The 25,360-nt window shown below is 42.3% G+C and overlaps 1 protein-coding gene across 5 annotated transcripts in view; it reads left to right on the top strand.

Annotated features, from left to right (window-relative positions):
• Positions 1-25,360, top strand: part of ADGRB3 (adhesion G protein-coupled receptor B3) — a 685,483-nt gene that overhangs the window by 326,369 nt on the left and 333,754 nt on the right. For all 5 annotated transcript variants that reach the window (XM_032484465.1, XM_032484463.1, XM_032484464.1 and 2 more), the window contains 2 exons: positions 11,046-11,114; positions 15,315-15,423. In XM_032484465.1, the coding sequence (XP_032340356.1) occupies positions 11,046-11,114; positions 15,315-15,423 (178 nt within the window). The remainder of the gene's footprint in view (positions 1-11,045; positions 11,115-15,314; positions 15,424-25,360) is intronic.

Genomic DNA, 25,360 nt, shown 5'->3' with positions numbered 1-25,360 from the left:
TGAGCTCTGGAGATGACCCCGATTCCTTAGTCTTTCTATACCTCAGTGTCCTCAACCGAAAACGCACATAATGCACCTCAAGGAGGTGCTGAATGAAAATGTGTGTGAAGTGCTTTGAACCCTCAGATTAAAGGCACTGTAGCAAATTTAAGGTTGTAACGTGGATATTTTAATCCCACATTTAATAGCACCATCTTGCCACAGGAAACTATTAAAAGTACATTAAGCGTAATGAAAGCACATTAACTGTAGTGTGCAAAGAACACACTGTTTAAGTTTTGTTTGGGGTTCTGCTATTAGAAGGGAGAAGGTTGTATGTAATTTTGTGGAACCATTGTCTGAAATATCAGGCAAACAGAGGATTGTTCTGGATAGGAAAATGAGAAATTCAGTAACTCCTCACCACCTATTTTTGCTAGTCATGGAAGACTTGTATAACTTCATCATTTATTTCCATAATAATAAAGTTTAAGGACTCACCCAATTTCAGAATCACCTTTGCCCTTAGAACAAAGCTTGTTGAATGGCAACCATGCATATTGAATGCAACTCTAGTTTGCATTTCAGATTAACTCTTCTTGTGCTGGGGGCTAAAATGTTCTCCTGCCAAGAAGGCTGAGTTGGTTTTGGCATTTCCAGCATAATGTTCTCCCTGAATCTCTGCAGAAAGTTCATTAAAATGAAGGGTTGGCAAAACTCCTGGATCAAGTAGCTTTCTTTCAGCCTACTCTTCATTTGGGAGTTTTATTTGCATGTCACTTGGAGAATGCAGAGGGTGGGTTTTTGTTTTGTTTTCTGTTTTTTTGTTTTGTCTTGATCAGCTATTGAGGGTGATACAGGAAAAATGGCACGCGAGAGGATGGCCACATCCCAGGCCACATCCCTGGGGTGTGTCCCTCCACGTGTGGGTCCTTGGCTTCGCGCAGGAAAGAATTCAAGAATGAGCCATAGTTGAGTAAAGGTAGATTTATTCAGAGAGATACATACTCCATAGACAGAGTGCAGGCTGTCTCAGAAGGCAAGAGAAAGGCCGAGAGAGAGAAAGAGAGAGAGAGAGAGAGAGAGATGTGAGGTTGTTAGTTTTTCTGGGCTCAGTAACCTCACATGCTAACAAGTTGGAGGATTATTTCAACTACTTTGGGGAAGGGGGTGGGATTCCCAGGAATTGCACCATCACCCACTTTCTGACCTTTAATGGGCAGCCTTGAAACTGTCCTGGCCCCTGTGGGAGGGCCACTTAGCAGCTACCGTATGTCAATGATCCTATATTAAAGCTCAAGGTCTACTGAGAGTTGAATCTCCCACCATCTCGGTGCTAATTGCTGTGTCATTCTTTTAATGGTTGTACCCACCCCCTACTTCCCTCCTGCCTCAGGGAAAGAGGAAAAGAAGGCTTTTTGGAGTCATGGGATTATTCATAAGTAACCCTGACGCCCCAGTTTGTATAGAGGCACATATATTACTTACGTTACATGCGTTTACTGCTGAAAGGTGGTGGGACCATGGGGACTGTTGGGACTGCATGCTGTGTTGTATTACCAGTGTCCAGGAATAGACTTTTAATTGTAAAAAATACATTGGTGGGGAGGGATTGGTGTTATTTGATCATTTCAAAGATTTTTTTTTCTTTACAAAGCATGAAACAGTTTTCCAGTTTTAAAAACCTTACTAAAGTAAGCCAGGTAACACCGTTTCCCTGTAGCTCTGAAGTACTTCCATCCATTAGCATTGGCGTTAAAAATAACACCTGACGTCCGTGACGTCAAATGCAAGATGCAGTTTCGAAAACCCTCAGATGCTTGTGTTCACGGCTGAAACATCAGGGCGAAGGCTGCACTAGCTGATTTCCAGTGCCTCTTCTATCCTTGACAGTGTAGGGCATGAAGGTTTGTAGGTGCTGAAGTTCAGGAAAGTCAGATTTCTAGGCTGTATTAGGAACGTCTCATTCGACTGCGTGTACCGAACGAACAATTAGGGACACTAGCTGGCTTGACTTAAATAGAACGATTTGGTAGATTCTTTTGTTGCCATTTGGGCATAATCAGAAACAGATCCGTCCAGGTCCGTCCTGCCCGCTCATTAGGCCTCCACACGTGTACAGAATTCTCAGCAGGTTGGTGTCCTAGTTGGTCTCCAAACAGGAGCTGCATTTTTCTCTTCCATCGTCTTTACTCGTGTCTTTTCAGGCACCTGGAAGCCTTCCTCTGCTGGGACTCCTCCTTCCATCTCAGCCTCCCAGAGTCCTCACACAGCTCTAAGTCTTCCTGAATGCCAGACTTGCAGACCCAGCCTCTACCTGAAAACCATCTCTCTCTTCTCTGCAATCCCAGAGAACTCGGCATCTCTTTGGTTCCACTTTCCACAAACAATTTTGTGTAGATCTTTTGTATGGACGGTCTTTGCTTGGTTATAGCCTTATTCAGCACCTCCTATCCTTATTTAAACTTCAGTTCTCTGTGTTCAAGGGCTCCGGGCACTTTTGATTGGCTAGCCCCTCGGGCTTAATGTGGCATAAAGGAAACTCGTCTGAGTTCCACATTTAAGTGCATTTTCTACTTTGCCTTGGAGAATTAGTGGTCCTGAGGCTGGAATTGTGATGTCATCCTGACCTTTTCTTTCTCTTCCTTTCCTGTTGGATGGGCTTACGCGTGCCTTCCCATCCATTCTTTCTTTTCTCTCCCCGCTGCTGTTTCCCAACTTCGCTTCAGTTACCCCAGCCTCTGTTATTTCCTCGGCCCCTTTCCTTTCATCCTCCCTCAGATCTTCACCTACATGCCTTCGCATCTCGTCCTCTGGGGTCCTATTGGCTGTCCGAGGACAGCTCTGGGGATGTCATTCCTTAGTCAGAAGCCTTCAGTGGGGCTCCAAGGCCACCTGGATGGCAACCCGAAGCCTTGATCTTGGCTTTGACAGTCCAAGTCCATCCACAGTACTTAGGTCACCTACCTCTCCAGTCATGCACACGGATCACTCTTTATAGACTTGGAGCCAAATGAACCACTTCTGCTTCCTGAAAGCATCATATTTTCTTGGCTCCAGGACTTTGCTTTCTCTGGGTTTTCAGGCTGGCTTGGTCTGTCTTCAGATTCTAACATAATCTCTTGGTCCCCGAGATGTCTGAACTCCAGTGGCACCTTTTCTCCTTCATCTCTTTATATCTCGAATTATAAGCGCTCATCCCTTCATCTTTGAAAAAGAAGAAGTAGTCCTGATCCATCTTTAAGTCCCAGCTGAGCTCCACTCCCCTCTCCCCCAAACAAGATTTAGCACAGAGTCTTGCCTATAGAAAGTGTCCAGCTAATGTTGGTTGAATTAGTTAACAACAAAATTAATAATAATATCGATACCACTGAGCTCTTTTATCCTTTTTAAAAAAAAAAACTGGGAAGTAAACAAAGACCAAATAAAGATTAAATAAAATTATTTAAAGAGAGTGCATTTTTTCAAATTCTTAGTTATGTGCTGGGCATTTGATTTAAAATGCCTAATAATGCTGGATTCACGAAAAGATTGACTTGATACATTGAGGAAAGTGAGAGAGAAGAGCTACAAGCTGTTAAAATTGGGGAAAAAAATAAAGTGTGGTTTTGTGTCTTGGAATGATAAAATATAATTGTAGTTTTATTTGGGGAAACTGGTAGAAAAGCTATTCCAAAAGTCTTTTCCCTTTCGATATGTTCTTTTCCAAACCCTGGGATTGGTCATAATGCCAAGTCTCTGCTCACGTTGGTCCTGCACGTAACTTACTCATCCTATTTCCAATCTGATGCCAATTCCTTCAAGCTCTAGCTTACAATTCATTTCTACTCCAAAGTCTTGTCTTCAAATCCAGGCAGAATTCGGTATTTTCCTAATTGCCTGGCCTTTTAGAACCCCGTAAATATCCCTGCTAGAGCGCATCTCTCCTCTAACAAAGGTAATTACTTGTTTCCAGGCTGCCCTGCAGCAGTAAATTTGAAGCTTGTTGAGAGACAATTAGGTCCCTGGGGCTTCGCCTGGCACTTGGAGCATCGTAGACACTCAAATATTTGTTCAAGTAATTAATGAATGGATATGAGTAATGTAGCAATAGTGGGGGCATTTACTTGCTTCACAAAAATAAAATAGGAAAAGTACTCTGAACTTCCAGTTAGGAGAGAGCAAGAAAAAGAGGGGAAAACTTGTCCATTCACTTTTTTTCAGCCCTGGGAAAATCCTTCTTGAGTCTCTTATCAACAGAGGATGAGTTTACACCCCCGACACCAGAAACTGTGAGGCCTGACCAAGGTGGATGAGACGTGCAAGCTGAAATTCCCGCTTGTCCAACAACTGCCTTGATGTCTTCAGACACATTTCTTAGTCCTTCTCTACTTCATGTCTTTATAGCTAAAGAAGAAATAGGCGTGCAGTCCTTCCCCATCAGTCACAGGAGTCGTGGTCTATAAAATTAAAGAATATCGAACCATTTACTCGTAAGATAAATATGGGATGGGTTCCGTCCAGTATCTGGTCATACAATTTGCATCAGCTACTCAATACATGACCTTGTTTTATGTGTGTTTCTGTTAAAAGGCACCTTATTTGATATATATTGTTATTCATTACCATGGAGCTCACAGCCAAGAGACTCTAACTTACGCCTAAACAAAGCTTATTTAACACACACATGTTCTGTGTAGGACACACCACTGGCTGCTTGAGTTTAGGAATTCAGCACTCTGATAGAGGCCATTTTCAACAGTAAAATTACCAACAAAAAGCACAAAAGATATGGCGGAAAAAAAAATAACTGGGCATTAAATAGACCATGAAAAGGACACATGTTTACAGTCTGTGGGCTGAAACTAGAAGTTGAGCGGCACCACGTGGCTTCAGCTGGGCATGTGTGCGTGGGGTGACTCAAATTCACCTCTCCGTCCGTGTCCTGGAAGGACCAGGAGAGCGCTGTGAGCTTTGATTTGGGGGCCACCCATACATTTTTAGCAAGTAGTTGAATTCGCAAATACGGAATCCATGAATAATGAAGTTTGATGGTTACAATTTTCCAGGCATAGGAATAAAGTAGATGAAATACCTAATCACTCAGCCATAATGATGTGCGTGAGTTGGCCGGCACACAGCAGGGAATCTGTGACCCAGTAGGGCTGGCGGTGTAACTCTGAACATAAAAGATGGGTCTTGCCCTCAAGCTGCTCACAGTGTCATCTAAGAAAAAAGGTAACACACATATACACACGTACAAACACACACACATACACACAGCCCTCACCACACCCTTACACATATGCACACAGACCCACACATACAAACACACGCACACACATGCACATACACACACCCTCACCACACACAAGACATGCAAACACACATGTGCACACAGAGACACAAACACATATACACATACAAACACACACATACCCTCACCACACACACACATACACACACATGCACACACACTCCCTTCGCTGCCCATTCTCCAGCCCCAAAGACTTTAATTTTTGTAGCATCACCTCGAATCATTTTTAAAATGTGCTTATTTATCACCTTTCTTTACACCATACAGTAGAAGCTCCAGGAGGGCAGGAACCCTCGTGTGTGTCTTGCACACCCCTGTGTTCCCAGCCCTCAGCTCAGTACAAGTAGGGAGCAAGGGTTCGGTAAGCACTCCCGAGAGTGGGCCCATCTCTGCCCATCGAGGAGTCTGTGTCCCTCCTCCCCTTCCCGCCCACGGCCACTGCTCTCCTTCAGGTCCTCGCAGTCTCACCTGGGCTGTCCATCAATTTCCCAGGGACGTTCCTTTCTCCTCCCTTCTCCCTCACCAGGCGGCACCCCTGCTCCTGGGGAGGGGGCAGTGGGCGTGGTGCACGGGGAGGGAGGGCCCACTGCGTTTGGCAAGGAGCGAGCCGTGTGGGTGGGAGAGGAGGCCCCTTCCTTGGGAGACAGCCAGGCTCCAACCTCCATCCCTGCTCTGTCCACTCATCAGTCTCTACACTTTCGCAAAAGTGTGTCCCTGCACCCAGAGTGGCCTTGCGACCTCAGAATGCCATTTTCCACAGGAACAGTTTGAGCCCAGATTTATTCAGGTTAACTCACTTTCTCATCTGTAAATGTAAGCATCCACTCTCCTTCCGTGGACATTCTAGAACCCCGGGTATATGGCAGAGGGAGGTATCGAATTGGAAAGGAGGCAGTGAATTAGGTGGGATCATTTATCGATGTCTTGTAATGCCCCCAATGCCTGGCACCTTGTCATCTACACAGGAGGCATGCAGTCAGTAGATTTGAAACACTGAGTATTTACGTTTTCCTGTGCCTTAAGCTGTACGTGGCGGGGGGGGGGGGGCTGGGGTCGGGGGAGAAGACTGAACTAAAGAGAAGTAATGCCAACAGAAGTGTAGGCTGGCAGAGAAACAGCCCTAAACCGATCGTCATACAAATGCATCGTAATTAAGAACGGTGATGTACTTCCAAAGAAGCCGACACAGGGCAAGGTTCGCCGCCCTGTAAGTCAGTGCCTGCATCCCTGGCCTCTCTGGTATGAGACGGGGAAGGAGCCCTTATCGCTGGAAAAGTGCGCTGGTTTTGTATCGCTGGTTTTGCTGAGTTGCTGGTGCGCGGAGGTACAGCCAGAGACCGTCATGCTAGCTCACCCTGTACCGGGGAAAGCTGACTCCCAGAATGGAGAGCAAGGACCCCTTCTGGTCGATCTAACCTCTCCCTTCACATCATATTCTCTTGGGTGATTACTTCCGTAAATTGGCTGTTTCCTTTTGCCATAGATATTTTGCAAAGCATGAATGATGATGGTACTGGTAAATGAAAAATAAAAATGTTTACTGATGAAAATCAGGAAAATTTAAAAAACTATGCAGACCCTGTATACCTGCGGGGGGGTGGGGGGTGGTGATCTGATAAAGCCTTTTTGAGGACACTGAGTATAAATCTAGACGTGGAGGACAAAAAAAGTTATTCGAGTGAAGAACCAGAAGTAAAGTGGCTGAAGAAAAGGAATAGCATTATATAGGGTCCCAAGGCTGGGAGGAATGAGTCTGGGATGCGGGAAGACGTTTTCTGAGTCTGGGGTAGAGACAGTATGGGGCAGGACCGCTCAGAGAGAGCTGGAGGGACAGCGAGGGGCTCGACTGTGCTTCACCATGCACCCATCAGCTGCCCTCTGATCAGGGATGAAGGACCGTTCTGGGCTGTGCATCCTAATTCTGATGGCGACGGCGTGTCCCTGCCTCCTCACTTAGCCTTTGAGCCTTTCTTAGGATCCCTTTATATTCTTAGTCAGGACCGCCATGATTCCTCAAAGCTTTCAGTTCTACTTATTAACTCTGTTCCTTGGGGCTTGTGTCTGCCTCCAGATGCCCAGATATTTGCTGCTGGGTTAGGAGGGGGAGAAGTTCCCTTGTAGCTCAGATAGTTCAGATCACTAGCCTCACCTACAGCCTCATTTCCACAGGGAATTCAGCAAATCTGCGTGCTAAGATGTGCTTCTGTATATTTATAGACAATTGTATATAGTCCCTGAGAAATTTGTTAGCTAGAAGCCGACCAGACATAGAACAAGGAATTGCATGGCCACCACTTTCCATAAAATTGAATGTCCTTTTCGTCTCTCATGTGACCAAAGCTAGAACTTACAATCTGAAACTGGCAGAGACATTTATACGTCTACTGGCCTTCGTTCACTGCACTGATTTTCATATTTCCTGCAAAGGAAAAGCAGAGTCCTGCCCCCTGATCTGCGTGTCCCAGGACTATTTGCCACAGTCCCACCCACAGTAGTGGGTATCTCGTTGTATCAGCACTGAAACTCCTCCCTGCAGAAGACGTTTTTAGGAAGGAGAATTTTCTGATGAACAAATCATGGGCCGTGTGAGTAAGCTGTGTGCTGTACATGTGCTCAGGGAGGGAGGGACTGGAAAGCACTGCAAGAGAGGGAGCTTCTGGTCGTGAAAGTCTGGAGCAGCATTTATAGGTGCATATCCACCATAATGTGGCTGTAAATGCAGATCACGTAGCCAGTCGTAAAAAGATAACACAAAGGCAATCAAATCATAAAGCTGCTGTAGACTGAGTACTTAGCGTGTGTCAGATACTGGGAGCTTTGCAACCACTCTGCACGGCAGCTCTTAGCGTCTCTGCCTTACACATAGGGGAAGGCAAGTGTAGGTGGGCAATTAACCCAGACCCACACAGTTAATAGATATCAGGGGCATTTTAAACCAGGTCTGCCTTGTTCAAGCTTCCAAACTCAGACTCTGCCAAGGACACTCAGTTTTTCAAATTGGTCCGGGCCGTAGACATCAGGGCTGCTTCAAACCACACAAAATAAACCTCCTGACTGATGCAACAAAGGGCCCAAGGCATTTGATCCATAAGTCATCAAGAGAGAGATATGACCACAATGAGCAGAGCTCTTAAAAAAACTCTAGCAAATACTGGATCTACTGCTCTGCTTCCTACTTTTCTGGAAAATTCCATCAAGTGGCCTGAAATGTTATGAGTACCCTCTTCAAAATACTGTTCTGGTTAGTTCAGCTTTGTTCTGTCTATCTCTCTGATCTTTAAGCAAATGTCAAAGTGAATTGAGATATATATATGTATGTGTATATATATGTATGTATATATGTGTATATATATGTGTGTGTATATATTGTGTATATATATACAGACATATATATATATACACACACATTTTTCCAATGTGTGAGAGACAGATTAGGGCAGGGTCAGCTTCAAGGAATGAGGCTTGTGTCTCGTTAGAGACCCTGAGGTGTACTGACTATCACTTCATTATTTCCTTGAAGTCGGGACTTCGTTAAATACCTGCTGTGGACAAAGCATTGCATGTGATATCCACACTGATGAACAAGAGAAGCTCAGTATCCCTGTACATGTTCCTCCTCCTCCCCGACCTGGGATGCTCAGGCTCAGCCCCGCCCCCCGTGCCCCTGCCTGGCCCCACATCTAATCATTGCCAAACGGAATCCACCAGGAGATAGAAGAAGAGCTTTGTTCTGTACCAGTGCCCCACGCCGATTTAGTGAAGTCCAATTTACTGGCCTTGGAAAATAGTACAAAAATGTTTCTTATACTCTCCGCTTCATTGAATGTGTATCTGAAACATTTGTGGGTTGTTTTTTTTTTTTAATGTATGCCCTTTGGTGATTTTGAAAACCGAACTCTGAATTTATAGTTTTGATCAGGGAATGGTGTTTGCTCACTGGCTTTCGCCAATAGCATAGAGTCGCTGACCCGCTGTCAGGACAACATGCTTTGTGAAATGTTTTCCCAGAAACGGAGACGCATTTGCACAAATTGCTTCCCATTGCTGTGGTTCCCTTGTTAGCAGCAGCATGCATTTTGTATGAAAGCTGGCAGAGATGGGGATGCAGCCGCGGTGGTGGACCTCAGCACAGCTTGCCAGCGTGGACGTGGGTGAAATCGGCAACTTTAGCCTCATTAGCACCAGGTCCCCTACTGAGTTAACCAGCTGCAGGCAATCTCAGAACTCTGAAGGTTAATTCTTTCTGCACAGACATAGAGTTACAGCTCAATGGACAAAGGCCCTAAAATGTTATCCCTCCAGCCAGGAAATTTTAAGTGGGAAAAAAGAAGAAAAGGTTAAATGAGTTAGGAAACTGGTCTACCACAGACTTGCAATTTTTGTTAAGTGTTGCAGCAAATATTCTGTAACTTTTATCGCGGTTAGGACTCGAAACATGTTTCCATGTGGTTGCCAGGAGCTATTAAAATAAACAGCACAAAGAGGGCAATTAAATATAGATACTAACAGATTCAAACCACAGAATACCAGGAAGTATCTTGTATGTTTCATCTAAAAACACAGGGTGAATTTATTTGGGATTAGAATAAAGGCATGTTTTGAAAAGCTAGCTGGATAGGGAGGCAGGCTGAGGAAGCTAAAAAATTGTGACCACCTCCGTCCATCTGCCGAAGGGAGTCCTGTCCTCAGGGAAGGCATCATTGTGAGGCAGCGGTCCTGTTAATTACATACGAAGCAGTTACATGCGAACCAGTTAGAAGAGGTGTGCTCTGAGGACAAAAGCAAGGGACCTCCATCCGTGAAGCTTTAGACAAACGTCGTGGCTTCACTTTACGCTTCTTAAGTCTCTTGTGACCCCAGGTCACTGCTCATCTTTAAGGGGCACCTGATTTTCCTTCCCCGGTTCCTGTGTTTTGAAGACGCGGTGAGTGTGAGAGGACAGGAAAGTATCTCTTTGGTAAAGTCGCCTTGTGTGTGAACTCAGCACTAACACAGCCGGCGTGGATGTGGGAAACAAAAATGAATGCCAAGAGGGAAAATCAAAACTTGCTGTGGGTACTCTTGGAATAAGATAAAGCCAATGGGCTCCAACAGTGAGGACGAGGGGAACGGCAAGGATTTGGAACTTCAGTAGGGACATGATGCTGTGTTCAGCCCTCTCTTTTGGCTGGTTGCAAAAGGCTGGGGTGTTGAGAAGAATAATTTGAAAATAGCTAAGATTTATTGAACTCTTACTGTGCTGGGTCTTTGAAAAATTGCATGTCATCTTTATAATATGTCATTGTGAACATTAAACTAAAACAGCCAGGAAGGGCAGAGCCAGGATCCAGCCGAGAAAGACTCTCACTTACCTAGGGTTTGTTCATCGTCCATGTCTTTACTATAATGCCTTTCAAAACAGCATGGCTCACAGGTACTGGGCGACTTTCCTTACAGGAGCATGCAAAGAAAGCTTCTTTGTAGGGAATAATTATGCAATGACGTGAAAGAGTATAATATTGGGGCAATTATGGGACAAATACCTGTGAGAGAAAATAAGTGTCGAGCCTGTTCTGATGCCTTCCAAGGGGTATATATGAGGATCTACAGAAATCCCAGAATCACAACGCTGAAAAATAGTCCTCCGAGATCTCCTAGAACAGCTCGTGAGGGTCACTCAGCAATATTGCATAGCGTTTATACCCTCAGCATGTAATCAGTCCAAACAGACGCTGTTGGAAAGTATATCCTCTCACCTAACATTAAACCTTGCATCTAATTTCATTTGCAGAACTTCTTTCAAATAGTCAGCAACCTTCTAGATGAAGACAACAAGGAGAAGTGGGAAGATGCCCAGCAGGTAAGGCTGGAGTTTTTCCCGAACTGAAGATGAAGTTGGCTAAATATAGTCTCATTGTGGCGGGGGGGGGGGGGGCTCGCTATTCTAAGAACGTAAAAGGAAAATTTTAAAAATATGTCTTGATGATCTTATACTGGTTTGCAAGAAAACTAGTGATCTGTTTTATCTTAACCGTCTATGGAATGAATGATATTTATAAATGTGGAAAATTCTAAGCAGTTTCCAGTACTATATCACTTGAAGGTGCCAGCACATAACGACTGTCTGGCTTACCCATCACTTCCGTTCCTGTCTACAGACTATGGGAAAAGCAGCAAACCTTTAAGGACGTATTACAGACTGAACTGTAGGGTCCTACCTAGCAAAATCATTTGTGTTTACTACAACGTTACACAGAGTCTGCATCATATATACAGATGTGCATTTTGACTCAAATCCAAGAGTAATTAAAAAAAAGAGTTCTCTTTAAAAAAAAAATTGTATTCTGCTTTTTTCTCTTTCTGTAGCAGGTAGCCTTATTGTTTTAGTTATCATTTTAACAATACCTTGCACAGCACTTGTGCTATGCTGGCACAGTGGTTAACAATATTTTTTTCTAAATCACAGCAAATGTGGGCTAGAGGTTAGAAAAGGGCTACTGAGCATTAAAAAAAAATCCTGTGAAAATTTAACTGAATGTTCTTTAAGTTTTCTCCTGGACCTTTGTTAAAAATTCCAAGAGATCAATGCAATATTGAAAATAAGAATATTTACTGAGGTTCAGGGGAACCGTCTCTCCCCTTTTCCCTTTATCAGGGGCAAACTTGGCCCTTTATTTGTATTATGATAGGAACTCTAAAAATCATCCATTGTGGGCTCACCTCCCTCTCAGGTACAAATGCTGTGCTTCTGGCCACAGCAAGAAAAAAAAAAAAAAAAAGCCTTAGTTTAAGACCCTGAATCTATCTTTTCCTGCTAGTTTGAATTGTGTGTTTGTCCTTGGCTCCAATCGCCAGGAAAGCCTCAATCACTCCCTGTGGGAAAATGGTGTTTTTCCTGAGAATACTATACTGTGCCGCAGAGCCTAAGCACATTTTTCTAGAAGGCCGGAGGCTCTTGTTTATGGGTATGTTTAGAACAAATGTATAGTCCTCTGTTTAAAGCAAGACTGCAGTTCATCAGGGGCTGTTATTTACTGAGAGGTCCTGACCCGAACAAGTAATGAACAGTGGCAAAACTTTTGTCAATGGAAAATCCTGGATCCGTAATCCATCTACTTACTTGGGATTCTGAGTTAGTAATATGCTTATCTTTGAAATATTTTTTTCCATGGTGATGATCCTTAATGCTCCTTTGAAATAACTATTTGAAATAAAAGCAGCTGTTTTGTCACAGTGTTGTCATAGAAGCAGCCACGCGGTAGATGTCTCCAAGTTTGTGACACAAAGGCTGAAGGCCTCGGAAGTCAGAGATGCTTAAAATCTACCAAAGATCATCCCTCGCAGGGTCCCTTATCTATTTAAGAGGCATTAGCGCCAACACAGTGCAACATAAAACACCGTTCTGTGTGGATTTGGAAAACCAGCTGAGGAAAACGGTGACTATTGACCTAGGAAGGTTTTTGCAATTAGAATTTACACTTTGGGGCAGTCAACAGTGTCATTTCAGAGTTTGATCGCTACACATCAGCCCCAGTTAGGAAAGACCAGACTATGCTGAGTTATAGCATCCGACTGAACACAGAGTGAAGTGAGGTGGAAAAAGGCTGCACTCTATATGCCAGTACTTTCTATACCATCATTGTGGTTAGAATGAACAAGTCCGTTTCAGTCCAGACAAGCCATTTCAGTCATGATATTGGGTTCCGTGTTTCCTGGTTATACAGAAAGCTCATGTGTCTCTAAGGAGCCGGCAATCTGCGGCCAGGGGCCAGATCGCACCTTGCACCTGCTTTGTAAATGAAGTTTGGGCGCATAGCCACACATATCTATGGTTGCTGTGATACCACAGAACTGCGCTGTCCCCACAGGGACCCCCTCATGCCCCTGCCATGGCCCACGAAGCCGAAAATGTGTACTCTCTGGTCCTTCACAGAAAAACAGGAAGTATTACCAGCCCTTGTTCAAAACCATTTGAATACTGTAGGGAAAATGTAACGACGAACAGAATCCCCTGTCACCCTAGAAAACCTCTCCATAAAGAAAGAGGAGAAAGGAAACAGGTTTATTATTGAATAAGCATTGAACCCAAATGTGACGTGCACTACAGGCAGGCCACTAGGAGACTGTAAAGACAGAAAGAAACCGCACCCTTTTACGCAGCCGAGAGCGGATGCAATGCATTACACCTGTGTCTTCAAGATGAATGGTGACTAGTCCTCAAGTAAGAGGACGTGATGACACCGTTTGTCACACTTGGTAATTGGGGTGGGTGACCATCTTGTTACTTAATTGGATTTACCCAAAGAAGAAATAAGCTTTTATATCATAATAACTGGAGGCAGGTCTGCAACTCGAAGCGAAGCACCTGCTGACGTGAGGCTCCCGTCCGCCCACACCAACAGAAGATAGACCCCTGTCTTCCCTGGTGACTTTGTTTTCAGGGAGAGACATCCCTGGGTCTGTATGCTGGGAAGAGGCTACTTCGCATTTAAAAAGATATACATACAGTTTCCGGGAGACAGAGAAAGAACTTCACAGTGACTGGTTTTCTGAACAAATGCTCTTAAGAAAAGGGAGGGGGAGAAAAGGGTTGGGAGGAAGTCTCTTCCCTCTTTGCAACAGGGAGAATGAAGCCCCTTATTTTTAATTTGTATTTACCCCACACTCCACATCCTCAATACACGTACACCTACACAGAGACGGAGGGAAAAGACAGTAGCAGCAGGAAGCTCGGAGCTGATGGAAAATTTGATGCTTTTTTTTTTTTTTTTGGAATGGGGATGATGTGCTGTCAGAATTCATATTTAATGATTGGAAATGTAGGTAAGAAACAGCATTTCTCCCCAGATCTTCCTGAAATTAAAAAAAGTACAACTATTTAGGCCATATGTTTCTAACCGTAATAGCCACTGTTCTTGTCGTCAAGTATATGTGAGTAGAAATATTATGTATTCTAGGTGTCTGATGTTTGGATGGGCACAGCCACAAGCTCTTGAAAAATATACACACCGTTCCCGCTCCCCGCCCTGTCCGACACGTCTTCCTGCTAATAAACGTGTCTCTGCCCCTTCTGCACCAGCCTTTGCAAATACAAAGCCACTAAAACTCTCTAATCCACTTAAATTTTTCATGGCTAGAAGCTCCTGTCATGCTGAATGGCCAAAAGAAATGAACCTAACATCAAAAGACTTTCTGCCCTAATAAGGTTATATAATGCCAGATGGCTTTAGAAGCCTGATGGGTTCCAGATGCTAAAATTCACGTGACCTTGTAAATGGCCCTCACATTCCACTCCCTATAATCTACCACCAGAATCGGGTCCATCTTTAAGCAAACACTCATCTGTTTGCAGTGTGCAAGGTGGATGGGGTCGGGTGTGTCTTGTGTGCGGACGTGTGAGGTATCAACACGACAGCTGTTACTATGATCCCGAAAGTGTTGCCAACATTATTATTCATACAGTGGCTATTGTAATGATTAGAAATAAAGGTCTCTCCCAGGATATTCTGCAGTGAACTTAATAGTCTGTAAATATTCATGTTGGCAATAATACTTGTTTTTTCTCTCAGTACTTATCTTATAGATGCTAAGTAAAAAAGATAAAAAGCACCCCCTCGATTTCAGTGTTTGTTCTATGTTATATTTAAGTGAGGACAGGAACCCATCCAAAGTAAAGACATGCCACTTCTAAGAATACAATCTGTTAGACATTTTCGGATTTTTTAGATTTGTGAAGGATTAATCATTGCATCATAACACCGCCAGAGTTCTTGCTGTGTGACACATGCTGTTACTCTCAACGATTAGTTCAAAAAAATGCACCTGTTAGATGGGTTAAAAAATTAATACATATAAATACATAAATATAATTTAAAGAACTATTAAAAGTTAAAAAAATTAAAAAGTCAAAAAAAAAATACAGCTCCTGCTGGTTGTAGAAATGTCTTCAAATAAATCAGAGCTCATTTATGTTCTTGTTGTGTACCTTTTAAATTCTAGTTATATGTTCTATTTTATAGATTTTTATTTTGCTCCATCTAACCTTTGCTTGTTTTCGTAGATTTACCCAGGCTCGATAGAGTTAATGCAGGTGATTGAAGATTTTATACACATTGTTGGAATGGGGATGATGGACTTTCAGAATTCATACTTAATGACTGGAAATGTAGGTAAGAAATAGAATGTTTTCCCAAAATCTTACTGAAATTAAAAAAAAAATTGCAGGTATCTGGGTCATGCATTTTTAAGTGTAATATCCATTGTTTGTATCTTTGAGTATATGTGAATAATACACTGTGGGTACTTGGTGTCTGCTTCTCCCATGGGCCCAACCGCATATACGTTGTACACATGCATACGCACACGCACATTTGCATGTATCTGCATGTATTTGTATACATTTAGATGGGCCTACTTGTGTTTATCTGCACAGCAGATGTAAAGGAGAATATGCCAAATGTTTATTGCTATCCAATCTCATGTTGAAAATATGTGATGTATATACTCTAGTATGTTTTTTAAAAAATGCATCTTCATGACCTCCCATTGTTCATGAAGATGTCGAGTTACTTTCTTGCTAGGTGTCCCAAGGAAGCGCTGAATTTATAGGTGGTCGGATGGGATGTTTCAGAGACCTTTGAGGGTATGGTCATGGTGCTGCTGTCCTGTGTAACTCCCAGGACACAGTGGGTCTTTGAGGCCCCTCTGTAGTGGATTCTGTAGTCTAGTGCACACAGTGTGAGAACATCTTTCTTCTTGAGTTGCCTTTAGCATTACCTCTTATAGGAGGGGATTACCTTACAGGGAGGGGCTACACAGAGGCGTGAAACCCACACATCCCCTCTCAGTACCAGAATTGCCTTCAGCCAACAGCAATGATGGTAACCAAAGGACGTGTTTCTCTTTGTAGTTAAAAAAAAAAAAAGGCAAGAGCAAAGAAATGGTCTTCTTAAATATGATATGCAGTGAGTTGATACAGCCTTCCAGTTTTATTTCTTCAAAGCGTCTCTGCATGGTGTTACTGTGGTTCAGAAAGATCTTTCATTTGTCAGGTTTGAGTGGTCTTCACATGAAGATCGCTAACTGTACATAATAATGTGTTTAAATAAGTATTTCTTACCTCACATTCTTATTCATAGGATGTTTAAGTTTTCATTTCTAGATCAGGAAGAGACCTCACTTGGTGGAGGGATTAACTAGGGAAGTTCAGCTGGTACCAAGCATGACATTTTTATGATTATGGCTTCTGGTGGTTCATTTTACACTTGATTTCTTCTGGAGGTCCTTTAGTCCTAGAGGGGCTCATTCGACTCTTAAGGTATCTTCCATCAGGGTGACCTCAAGTTGTAACAGGTAATAGCTAACTACGAGTAACAGTCTTCAGTGGAGGAGAGCCTATGTAATGGGGTTCTCAAAGGCCTGGAGTCGGTTGCCTGCCCATATGCCATCTTCAGGCAGCATCAGACCTTACCAGTTAGATTTAGTCTTAACCCACTTTCCGGAGGTCGGGGGGAGCCCAGGCTTTTTTCCCGAGTGGATATTCAGCAGCTTGTGCTGGTTCAGGAGGGAAGTGAGCTGTCCTTGCTCTGGGCAATGAGAAGAAAAAGTGACCCGAAATAGTACCTTTGTTGAAGGTTGAATTCAGAAATCGGAGAAAATCCAAATTAGATGCCCGTTCCAAAAGTGGTTGGGCAAAGAGAGGAAAGGTAAAGTCTGGGGGAAAAGGGAAGGCATGTTGGGCTGTGGATTTGGGGGCACATGCCAGGGAGAGCCTAGAGAGATTTTGGGGGTGCTGGTCATTCAAGATGGAACTGCTCTTCTGCAGGCCTGTGGCTTTTGGGGGCAGGAAGGAACCAGGAAGGCTCTGGATAGGACAATTTGCAAAGTAATTTACAAGAAAAACCGAGTTGTGGGGAGGAAGCAAAGAGCTATTGTTTTCTTGCTTTTTGTACATGGTAACAGCTAATTCTAAAATGCGTTGCTAATTAAAAGTATTGCCAGATCAATGCATGGCACTTGCTCAGAATATATTTGGAAAAAAACTTTGCAAAACAAAGCCAGTCTCAGAGTCTAATAATTTAAATTTGAAGGTAAAGTAGGCTAGATGAATAACAGTTTATCAAATTCCTTATAGTGTCTGTATTATTTGCTATAAAAATTCCATAAATATCCATAAATTACAAATATTTATTCATCTTTATCCTTCTTTTGACTTACCAAAATTATATAGCTTGAAAAATGTGTGTATTATTTTTGTGTCAAAATTATGTTTTGTCTAAGTTTGCCTACTTTACCATCACTAAACTTTAAGAAGTATATTAGGCATAGTACCTCAAGGCAATTCAGTGCTGCAAATAAAGCCAATCTTGTCCTATATTGTCTTCAGTCTTGTGTAAGGACCGTGTGATTGTTTGGCCTTCTGATTGCATGTGTCACACTAATTATCCATATGAGAAAAGGTTATGTTCTGTGAACGATTATCCCAAACATTGTTACACCACCCAGGGGGAGGGTAGAGCTCAGTGGCAGAGCACGTGCTTACCATGCACGAGGTCCTGTACCCCCAAACTCCAGTCCCCCCATTAAAAAAAAAAAAAAGGATAAATATTACACCACCCAAAAGAGCTTTTTTTATTGTTGATTCTTCCAAGTCCTAGCCCAGGGTTGGACTGATTGTTGTTTGATGACCAGAAGGAGGTTATTCTCAATAACATGTGAGAATTTTCCAATGTATATCCATATATTAGTCTGAGTTCTCCAGAGAAACAGAACCAACAGGCCATGTGTAGCTATGTAGAAAGAAATTTTGGGAGGGAGATTGGCTCTTGCAATTTTGGAGCCTGAACGGTCCCCCAGTCTGCTGCCTACAAACTGGAGGCCAGGGGAGCTGACGGAGTAGTCCCAGCCCAGAGAGGAAGGCTTGAGGACCAGGAAGCCAGTGGCATCAGTTCCAGTTTGAATTCAAAGGCCTGAGATCCGGGAGCACTGATGCCCCAGGGCAGAGAAGAGAAGATGGAGGTCCCAGCTCAAGCAGAGAGCACGCTGGCCCTTCCTCTGCCTTTCTGTTCTATTCAGGCCCCCCGTGGACGGGATGATGCCCACCTGCCTCAGTAAGGGAGGCCTTTACTCAGCCTGCTGACTCAAATGATAATCTCTTCCGGAAATATCCTCACAGACACACCCAGAAATGTTGTTTTACCAGCTATTGGGCCTCCCTAAGCGCAGTCTAACTGACTCCTAAAATTAACCATCACAATCCACTCAATATCAAGTTGGGTAATATAAATAATAATTACTGACTATTTATATTCTTCATGTTATCTGATTTGATACCAGTACATATAAAACACAATTATACTGCTTTGTCTGATACGCCCAATATCTTCGGAGAAGGACACACATAGTGAGTAATTCACAGTAATAAGTTGTGAAGTGTGCGAGTTGGCCTTTGTCTTATGTCCTCAGTCCAGATATTAGTTACCGGACACCAAGCTCACCCACACGCACAGCCTGTGAGTGATGAGCAGAGATGAGGTAACCACGAAAGTTTGCTCATTTCTTGTGGCCATTTTCTTGAGAGTGTGTTGGAGTGAGACTACGTAAAGAACTTCCAAAGATCCTCACGTCTTTTAACGAGATCACAATTTTTCTTTTAATAATAAAGCCTGTATGCATAGCCACCTCACTTTTCTGGAATAGAGATAAACTCCTGGAGAAGGAGATGGAGTTGGATAGGCACAGATAAATAGCAGAAAGACCATACAGTTGAATAAGAGCATCTCAGAATCTTGCTGATAGCTTCTGATTTCGACTTTAAATATAGTATTTCAGCATCTCTGTTTTGTGATTCCTGGTTTACATAGAAGGAGCTGGAAAGCAGAGACAGTGCTATTAGAAGTACCTATGCAGCAGATAGGATGGCTAAAATGCTGAGACAACAAAGAAAAGGAAGTTCTGAAGGACTAGCTGGGGAGCAGTGATCAATTACTCAAAAGACCTCAAAAAGTTTACCCAGAGACTTAGGAAAAAATAACATCTATGAACAGAGATGTTGAACAAACCAATGCATTTAAAAAATAATTGAGGTTAACTCAAATATTTTTATCTTCACATATGAATATGACGTTTAAAATAGACACATGATAAATTATAGTGAATAAAAATTAGTTAGCATTTACTCAACCCTACTAAAAGGCTTATATAATTACTGAATAAATTAATTAATGAATATGAAAAATTGATATGCTTCGGAGAGAGTTAAATTTTCAGTATGCCTCAGTTGATCGTAAAGTTGTGCTCTAAATGTTCTAAATATTCTGTACCAGTGTGTTTTTTTTTCCAGTAAAATATGAATGTTTCAACATATTTTAAAAAATGGTACTACCATCAGCTTGTTCAGAAGGACTTTGCTTGATATTATTTAATATGAGTTTAAGTTATTTTTTGGCAACAAAAATATTCTTTGCAGAGTTGTTTAAACTGACTTTCTACCTTTTCTCCCCAAATATTTTCTCTTCAGTCCCTTTCAGCCTACCGTTTCTCTCATCACTTTCCTGAAAGTCCTCTCAGAAAAGCCTTCTGGAAACTTCCAGCTGCCAAATTAAACCTCCACCCATATTTCAGCCTCATGTCCCCTGTGCCTTGCTCGCCATTCTCCGTTGAAACTCTCCATTCTGTTAACATTTTTTGTATTTATTATACATAGTATAAAATAGAATTAAAGGATAAGAATTAGACTCAACTTGGGAACATTTAGAATTTGGGGAAGCAGTAGCACAAAGCAAAGCAGACTAAGCGCTGAGGAGGGAACATGGAGGTGGTCTGAGGCCCAGCTGTCTGCAGTCCCGGAGGCAGAAGGGGACGGAGAGTCCTCACGCGGCCAGAGGGCCAGGGCATGTGCACAGATCCCACGGTCCTGAAGGTCTGTCTGAAGTTGCAGCAGAGTGTTTTAATCATTTTTTATTATGCGTTTTGTCATCTATTTTCCACAATCACTTCAAGCAGCACGTTGCATTTGCTTTATTTATTGGTAAGAATAGCCTATTCTTTAGAAATTATTTGTTTTAGCTTTGTTGTCGGAGAATAGGTTCTTGCCTTGCATAGGGAAGAATTCAAGAGCGAGGCATAGGACAGTGACAGCACGTTTGTTTAGAGAGATGCACACTCCATAGACAGAGTGGGGTCCGTCTCACTCAGAAGGGAGTGTGGCTTGGGAGATACACGCTCCGTAGGCAGAATGCGGGCCATCTGGAAAGGCAAGAGGGAGAGAGGCCGATAGGCATGGGGGTGTTTAGTTTAAAGTAAAGGTAGATACACACTCCATACACAGAGTGCAGGCCATTTCAGAAGACGAGAGAGAGGGAGCGCGCAAGGTGCAGAGCTGTTAGGTTTTACGGGCTCAGTAATTACATATGCTAATGAGGAGGAGGATTATCCCAACTACTTTGGGGAAGGAGCAGGGATTTCCAGGAATTGGGCCCCTGCCCACTTTTTGACCTTTTATAGTCAGCCTAGGAACTGTCATAGCGCCTGTGGGTGTGCAGTTAGTCCAGGGTCTACTGGAAGTCCAGTCTTCTGCCATCGTGGTTCTAACCAGTTCGTCCTGTCCTCAAATGCTGTGTCATTCCCTCAATGGTTGTGCCCTGCTCCCTTCCCTCCTGTCTCAGTTTTGGACTTAAAACCTGAATTGTGTTCATTGAACTGAATTCAAGGCGTGTCAGTGATGGGGTGCCTGTTGCAGCCTACTGACTGCTCAATTAAAAACAAAATAATTTGTCTCTTAATATAAGCAAAACCTTTCCCAAGGGATTCAGGTCATTGATAAATAAATAATCTTCTACACTGCAAGGAGACTGCAGTCTAGTTGTGGACATCCAAGAATCACATAGATAAACAAGATACCAAGTACACTCTGGTATGTGTCACGTAAACCAAACGTTACAGAAATGTGTTCCCAGAGATGTTGTTCTGTGTGAGGGACTAGAAGACCTGCTCAAAGAAGGAATTATTTCCTGTAGACTTTAACGGATGGCTGGATTATTGTCAGTCCAACCTGAAGGAGACCGAGTGGCAGGGAGATGGTTACATTCCAGAACATCCTTTTAGCAAAGGCAGTATAGAGTTGTCAAAGTTGAGATTGTGTTTAGGGGATAAATGATCGATTTTGATAAAGACACATATGTATGGAAGTAAAGGAAATGAAATAAAGTTGGCGAGACACGCTGAGACCCGGTGTAGGATGGTTCTTAATTCTGAAGATGGTAGGGAGCTACTGAGGCTTGACTGGATGGGTGAGAGCTGCGCTTTGGACAGCAGAAATAACATTTGTTGAAATTGAGAAAGACTTTCAACATGGAGAATAGAAGGCTTTTTATAATAATCCAGGCAGGAGATAATGAAGACTTGAATTTATGGTAGAAAGAACAGAAACCAAAATGTGGTTATCAATTTAAGACACTGTCTGAGGGTAGAAATGATGGCTTTCCATAACTGAGTGAGGTGTCAGAAAGAAGGAAGGGATAAGGGTGACATGTATTCAACAAACTTTTGAGAGTGTCTTTCACTTACGAATGTTTAAACGCAGGTGTACCCCTCAAGTGAAAAAATAAAGTGTGGTCTGGGGGTTGGTAGAGATGTCAAACTTATGATATTCACTGGTAATCAACTGTGTAAAAGTGATAGTTGAAGGGAAAAAAAAAAGCTTTTTCAATTATCAGGACAGTAATAAGAGGACTAAATGCCTGTATTAAAAATGAAATTCTAACTGTGTGGTGATAGATGTTAACCTAGACTTATTGTGCTGATCATTTCATTATATATAAAAATATTGAATCATTATGTTGTACACTGAAGCTAATGTTATATGTCAATTATCTCTCAGTAAAAATATCTCTCTCTATAACCATGGAGAGGTCTCTAGGATATATTATTACCTAGAAAAGTATTCATATCAATAACCAGATTAAGAAATGTATTTTGTGTTCAAATAAAATTTACACATTATGCTAAGAGGTCATGTAAATTATAGAATAAAAACCAATGTTGAGGGAAAAAGACAAAGAATTGTAGCAGGTGTCAGAATAAGAGCAGTCAGAGGTAGTAGGTATATAAGTTCCAGAACAGGGCAGCGGAAAGTCAGGGTCATGTAATTAGTAAGAGAGAGAGAATATTTCAGAATGAATACTGTAGTTAATATCAATTGCTAGCAAAGTTCAGATTGGTAGAGCTGTGAAAAATCTTATGTGATTGCTGATGATATTATGTAAAAGTTCTCCAGAAAAAAAATGCAGACACAATAACAGGGTCTAAATTTCCAAGCTCTTTAGGTGATTTCAATGGTTTCACCCTTAACATTGTGATACAGTTATCTCTAAGGATTTACTTTGCACAAGTCTGTATTGTTACAGCTGTTTACCACTGTCTCACAACTTCCTCAGGAACTATTCAAAGTTGACAATATCAGATAAAAAAAGGAATATTTTTAGGCTAATAATGTACCAAAATATAGAATATTATCATTGTTAGCTGTAAGGAATTTCTGAAGCCACCCCTATGTACACCCTAAAAGATACAATATTCTGGAAAGTATTCTTTCAGTTTTTCTTTAGTAATCCCATAAGGCCAGTGCCTTGAGAACTTCAACATGAAGGCATTTTTCTTTGCCAAGTTAAATATCACTGTCTCTTCTTGGTTTAGAAATGCGAAATGCTGGGCTTTACAGAATGAACATTCATACTTGATATTTCCTTGAAATTGAGTCCAAATTCAATCTGAGAAAACGGCATAATACAATTGTGCCAGCCGCTTTCCACAATGTGGTCCCGTCAACAGCAGATCTATGTTATTTCTGAAGCTCCCTGGTAAAGGCAATCATTTCTTTAGTAGAATATCTTGTTCTTCAATTGACAAACCAACCCTTAGTCTGATGAGGTAATTCTCCAAATAAAGTGGTTTCTCGTTTTAGGCTTCTTTTCCTTTCTGTCACTGCTTCATTTTGTGGTTCACACGTCTTCGTCACTTGTTTAACCTCCTCTCTGTAAAAATAAGACACCTGTAGTCAGTTGACACCAAGCCTGAAAAATACAGAATTTAACGTCTTTTTTGGTTTGTTTGCTTGTCTGTAGCACCTGACGTCGGCTCATTCAGCTAGACTTGAGTCTGAAAGTGTCAGATTCTACCTCCTCAGCCTGGCTGTCTACACTTTTTCTTGCTAGACATGTGAAGCAAGGGGTGTGTTTTTCTGTAGGTCAGAAAGAACAAACTAAGAATATCTGCTTGCTGGGTTTTTTAAATGGTAGGAACATGCTGGTTCCCTTGAAAAAATAATAGTTCAAACATCATTTTAAAACTGTGCCCTGGAATGATGTGCAGCACTATGAGTTATTTGATTATTTCTTGTTGAATAGAAATTATCTCCTTGCGTTTCCTCTGATCCACTTATGCTAAATGGTGGGGCTGGAAACACTGGGAGGCTACTGAGGAAGGGCCACACCAGATCCTTCTTGTGGCAGGAAAGACATAATCCTCACCAGGATGTGATTGGCCCCCTGTCACCCAACTGAGCCCCTCTGTGTAGAAGCTCCCTGATGTCAACTTAATAGTTTGGTAATGACCTGTGGATTTAATTGGCTTTAAGAGGGTGCCAGGTCCTGGTCTTAGTTCCGGAGATTTCTCAGTAAGCAAGTCAGGTGAAGCTCTCGCTCTGAAGGAACTTGTGTTTTATAGGCGAGACAGATGTCCAACATGCACCGTCTCACATACCCAGTGGCTCTAAGGGAGATGAAGAAATGTGAAGAATCCATCAGGAAAGGGGAGAGGGAGTGGGGAGAGGAGGGGGTGGATGGTGGATCAGGAAGGCCTCTGGCAGAAGAAGCTCGAGGTGAATGTAGACCCGGGTGCCTCGGGACATGAAGCCCATTGATCTGTGGGGACAGACCTTTTCCAGCAGAAGGAAACAAGCACAAGACCCTGAGGCATGCATGTGCTTGATGTCTTAGAGGCCCTGGAGGAGGCCAGTGATGTCAGAGTGGCTGGTGGAGCTGCTGTGGGAGGAGATGGAGTCAGGAAGGGCGGGGGGAGCCAGACTGTGGAAGGCGTTGGACTCTAGATCTGAATGAGATACAAGCCACTAAGGGATTTGAGCAGAAAAATGACTTGATGTGATTTATGTCCTGAAAGGACCCTCTGACTATGGAACAGTCAGGGATATGAGTATACAGAGAGGTAGGTAATGGGGATGGAAGTTACTGCCATAGTCCAGGTGAGATAGCTCCCTGGTTTGGACCAGATATCAATGGAAATGGTGAGAAGAGGTCAGATGCTGGATGTGTTTTATTGGTGATCTGATCGAGTTTACTGATGCTTAGAAATAGGGTGTAAAAAAAAAAGAGATGATTCAAGGAAATACTTCCACTATGTCTCCAAGAGCCCAATTACAAAAATAAGGCAGGTTTATTTCCAAATCTGTGTACTGTAAACAAACGTCAAAAACCTACCTTGGTAACCACCTAAATGTCTCGAAACTTTAGAATCCAAAGCAAGCTGTTTGGCTAATATCTTTTTACATTTTTTTAATTAAAATATAATTGACATATAGCCTTATATTAGATTTAGGTGTACAACATAATGATTTGATATATATATATATACTGTGAAATAGTTAATATAATAACTCTAGCTAACAGTCATCACCACGCATATTTATAGATTTTTTTTCTTGTGATGAGAACTTGTAAGATCTACTCTCTTAACCACTTTCAAATATACAATTCAGAACAGCTAAGTATAGTCACCATGCTATTTAATTTTTATATATTCTCATTCCTGAGTCCAACGCAAATCCTTGCCCTTACAGTTTAAGCAGTTTTAGCCTTTGAAGCCATCAGCATTCTGTCATCATCACACCACCGGAATCCTTGGACAAAAGCTAGAATGAAAAATGGTTCAGGAAAATGACTTTTTAAGGCTGTTCCTCATATTGGGCTGCCAGTTAGCAAATGAAATAAACCCTACCTTTCCTACTAGTTTTGGATTTTTCTTTTTTTGGTATTTTCAGTTGAAATGTAGTTGATTTACAACGTTTCAGATGTACAGCAAAGTGATTTGGGC

Source organism: Camelus ferus, chromosome 8 (assembly GCF_009834535.1).
Source record: "Camelus ferus isolate YT-003-E chromosome 8, BCGSAC_Cfer_1.0, whole genome shotgun sequence".
In the NCBI taxonomy this organism is placed as follows: Eukaryota; Metazoa; Chordata; class Mammalia; order Artiodactyla; family Camelidae; genus Camelus; species Camelus ferus.
The sequence above is the reverse complement of the archived record's forward strand: the minus strand, read 5'-3'. Positions and strand labels throughout refer to the sequence as shown.